The sequence below is a fragment of the Chaetura pelagica genome, unplaced genomic scaffold (genome assembly GCF_000747805.2).
Source record: "Chaetura pelagica isolate M959 unplaced genomic scaffold, ChaPel_1.0 scaffold67, whole genome shotgun sequence".
NCBI lineage: Eukaryota > Metazoa > Chordata > Aves > Apodiformes > Apodidae > Chaetura > Chaetura pelagica.
In genome coordinates, this window is record NW_009954107.1 from 204,076 (window position 1) to 207,650 (window position 3,575).

General features: G+C 37.6%; 1 protein-coding gene across 1 annotated transcript in view; it reads right to left on the reverse strand.

The window, feature by feature from the left end:
• Window positions 1–3,509, reverse strand: part of CENPU (centromere protein U) — an 11,033-nt gene extending 7,524 nt beyond the window's left edge. Inside the window, exons 1-3 of the mRNA XM_010002451.1 lie at window positions 3,462–3,509; window positions 2,330–2,447; window positions 769–890 (exon numbers count right to left, since the gene is read on the reverse strand). Of these exons, the coding sequence (XP_010000753.1) occupies window positions 769–890; window positions 2,330–2,447; window positions 3,462–3,509 (288 nt within the window). The remainder of the gene's footprint in view (window positions 1–768; window positions 891–2,329; window positions 2,448–3,461) is intronic.
• Window positions 3,510–3,575: the final 66 nt, after the last annotated feature.

Genomic DNA, 3,575 nt, shown 5'->3' on the forward strand with positions numbered 1-3,575 from the left:
TCTTCAACCACATGAATAAAAATATCTTAGGTTCTGGGGGACATTTTGTACTGTATTGTCATTCAGCTTGTATCTCCTGAATCAACTACATATGAAGTTGCAAATGACATATAAAGGGAATAAAATCTTTATCCTTCAACAGCAACCCTTGTGACAATTAGAAATCCATTAGTATCTGACCACTGGGATAGCCATGTTGTTTTGAAGATATGTTAGTAGGAAAGGAGAAGGCTTTCCTAGTGGTTGGGTTAGAAATTAAAAAAGAAACAAACCACCCCAAAAACCCCACACTCTCATAATGATCTATTACTGTCTTGCTGCTTCATTCAAATAAGAACTGTTTCAGAGTAAAACCAGATTTGATTTAGCAAATGAGAAACATACTAAAATTTGTATTAAAAGATCTTTTAAAACTATTTTCTTTGTTACATGGAGTCTAACTGGCTTTTACCTGTTTTTCAACATTTTAACTTTAAAGACACCAGTATTTAAATTACTAACTTGTATCTCTCAGATATTTCTTAATAATTTAATTTGGGGGGAAAAAAAAGACTTAAATTAATGTACTGCTTGCAGAAGTTAAACACGAATTTATTCTCCCATTTCTTTTCTATATTCTCCAATCTTACTTATTATTTTGGTTTCTCATCTGGGAAATTTTAAGTTAAAGCATCTTTTTAATAAGCAATCTGGAAACCTGACAAACAGAAGACTTTTTCCTATTTAATCTAAAAATCTAAATATTAAATTAAATGCTGGCAGTAATTCTCTTTTTTCACCAGACCTTTTTCCTGTACTTTTCCTCTGTTGAGCTGAAACATGACCAAGGGACTTGTTTTGTGAATGCTCCTCTCCATAAGCATCCACAGCCGTGCTGTGCAAAGGGTGATCTGTAAGAACAGAAAATAAACTGCATGGAAATTGTTCCATCTGTACAGGCAAAGAACACAGGCACTAGCTAGCACTGTCTGCCTTCAGCATTTAGTAAGAATTTCTGTGCTTTGCTCACTAATGCAAAGGGAGTCTCAGTAGAAGTATTACTTAATGATTAGGAAAAAATATAAAGTTAAAAGCTTCATAGTTTCTGTACTCATCCACCTCCTATTTATTCACAAACTGAAACCAAAAGTGCAAGAAAGCTTGGCACAGACCTATGACATATAGCAACAAAACATTTTTTAAAGCTTATTTCAAGCCTCTCTGTGCTATGGCATACATCAATCTTCTATACATTTAAACAACTACTTCCTAAATTTTACCTTTTTTTGTTTTGTTTTGAAGATAGATTTTTAGCTGCTTTATTGGATACTACAGGAAGACAGTTACAGGTGCTACAGAAAGTTTGTAAATGTTGAATGCTTGAAGGTAGCTACCAGAACAGATTAAAACTCTGAGAACCTTAAGCTTTTAGCCTGCCTACCATGGTATATATTTCTTTTTTAAAGCACAAAAATTGCCACAAAAATTCAGCATTGGCTTACATTAATGTTGGTGGGCACCCTTTTTATAGTTTTAAAACATACCACAGAAGTGAGGAAAAGAAAAGCTTTTCATTTGACAGCCTTACCCTCATGACAACCCTTCTGCTAGATTGTTCCTTATAGCTCATTTTCAATGCTGTTTATAATAGTTATGGGCATATTTCCTTTATTTTCTCAAAGTAATAAATATTACACCAGAGATACAGCTCCTAGCATTTTCTCTACATCTTCTAATTACAGTTTTTCAAAGACCCTTCTCACCAACATTGACATATAAGAACTATATATATTTAGTAGCAGGGACCTTCACACAGAGGCACCTATTCTATCTAAACTGATTGTCCTCCCGTGCACTGAGGCACAAGCCCAATATGGAGCATGAAAGTGATTTCAATGCTTCACCAAAAAAGTTTATTTTTATGATGTTACTTTTTAAGTAGAACAACATCCCTGTTAATGCCTACGCTTGCTGCCATACATACTCCTACAACAGCAAAACATTTCACTTTGTAATTTAATTGAGTAACTTCAGATCTTGAACTTCCCTTTTAAATTGCAAACCCTACACGGCTTCAGTGTTATATTGCATTAAATTCTGCCATTCAGACTATACAACTTGAACAGCCAGCATTTTTCTTTCAACTTTTATATATGTATTGCAGCATTATTCCTATTATTTCCTCAATGGCAGGAAACACCATCACTCTCAAAAAACCCTCTGTCTCTCCTGCCCATAATTTTCCCTGGCAAAGAAACTGTATCTTTTCCTAAGTAAGCATTGAAATATTTTGCCCATATGGTTTGTTCATGAAAATCATATGTTAAATGACACTGAAATTAATACTAACCAAATGAATCATCAAGCTCCTCAAGCTGATTTGCTTCTACTACCTTCAATATCCTTGAGACATCTGGTTCCTCAAGTGGAACCGACTTCCAGCGAGGACGGGGGTTGGTCTGGGGTTCCTGGATGGATAGGAAATTAACAGCTAGTTCATCCAGCTTTTTAGGTGTAAAGCAGATGAAGTGTGACAATGAAATTTACTAACATTTCACCAAAAATACATTGAACCTTGTCCATCCTGACTACTGAGCTACAATACGTCCAATCATAGGACAAAGGGCAACAGGTGCAAACTGGAACATAAGAGGTTCCACATAAACATCAGAACAAACTTTACTGTGAGAGTGACAGAGCACTGGCACAGGCAGCCCAGGGAGGTTGTGGAGTCTCCTTTGCTGGAGACATTCAAACCCCACCTGGACATGTTCCTGTGGGATGTGCTCTGGGTGATCCTGCTCTGGCAGGGGGGTTGGACTAGATGATCTTTTGAGGTCCCTTCCAACCCCTAAGATTGCTTTTCTTGTCCTAAGAAAAGAGGTGGCAAAACCAGTAATATTCTGCTATTTGACATTATACTGCAACATCAGCTTTCTCTTATTTTACAAAACAAAGCGTATAAGCTTAGAAACATTATAACAGTCTAATATCTGGTTTCTGTGATCTGTGACCTTTTTCTTCTCAGGCTTTTAAATGTTTCTTCTTTCATCTTTCTTTTACATTATTGTCCATGCTAGTTCAATTTAACGACTCTCACTTTAAAAAACCAAAATGCTACACATCACTTCTTATAAAGGTGGAACCTGTAAACCAAGCATTACTCAGGGAGTTCTGTGCAGCAGGAGAGCAGAACAGCACGTTTCTCTGTAAATGTGCCACTCGCACCCTGAGCGTGGGAGTAACTTTCCTCTTACTTCCGTGTGTGCTCTTTAAACTGCTCTCCTTCATTTGACACGACTGCTTTCAGTTTTTCCCGCCTGAAAGCAAGCAGCTCGTTTTGCCTGATGGCTCCTAAAAGAGCACAGGGAAAGGACAAACCGCCAGGCCCCGAACCTGCAGCTCCCAGCCCCACGTTCACACCCGCGCGTCCACAACAAAACACCTGCCAGTTCCATTCTGTTCAAACCAGCAAAACTCACCATCAGTTTCTTTCCAGAACGATTCCTCTTCGTTTTCTTTGAGGACATTTCACTGCTCAGTACGCACTTTAATACACAACCGAGAATGAAGCTACAGACAAATTACCCCCCCCC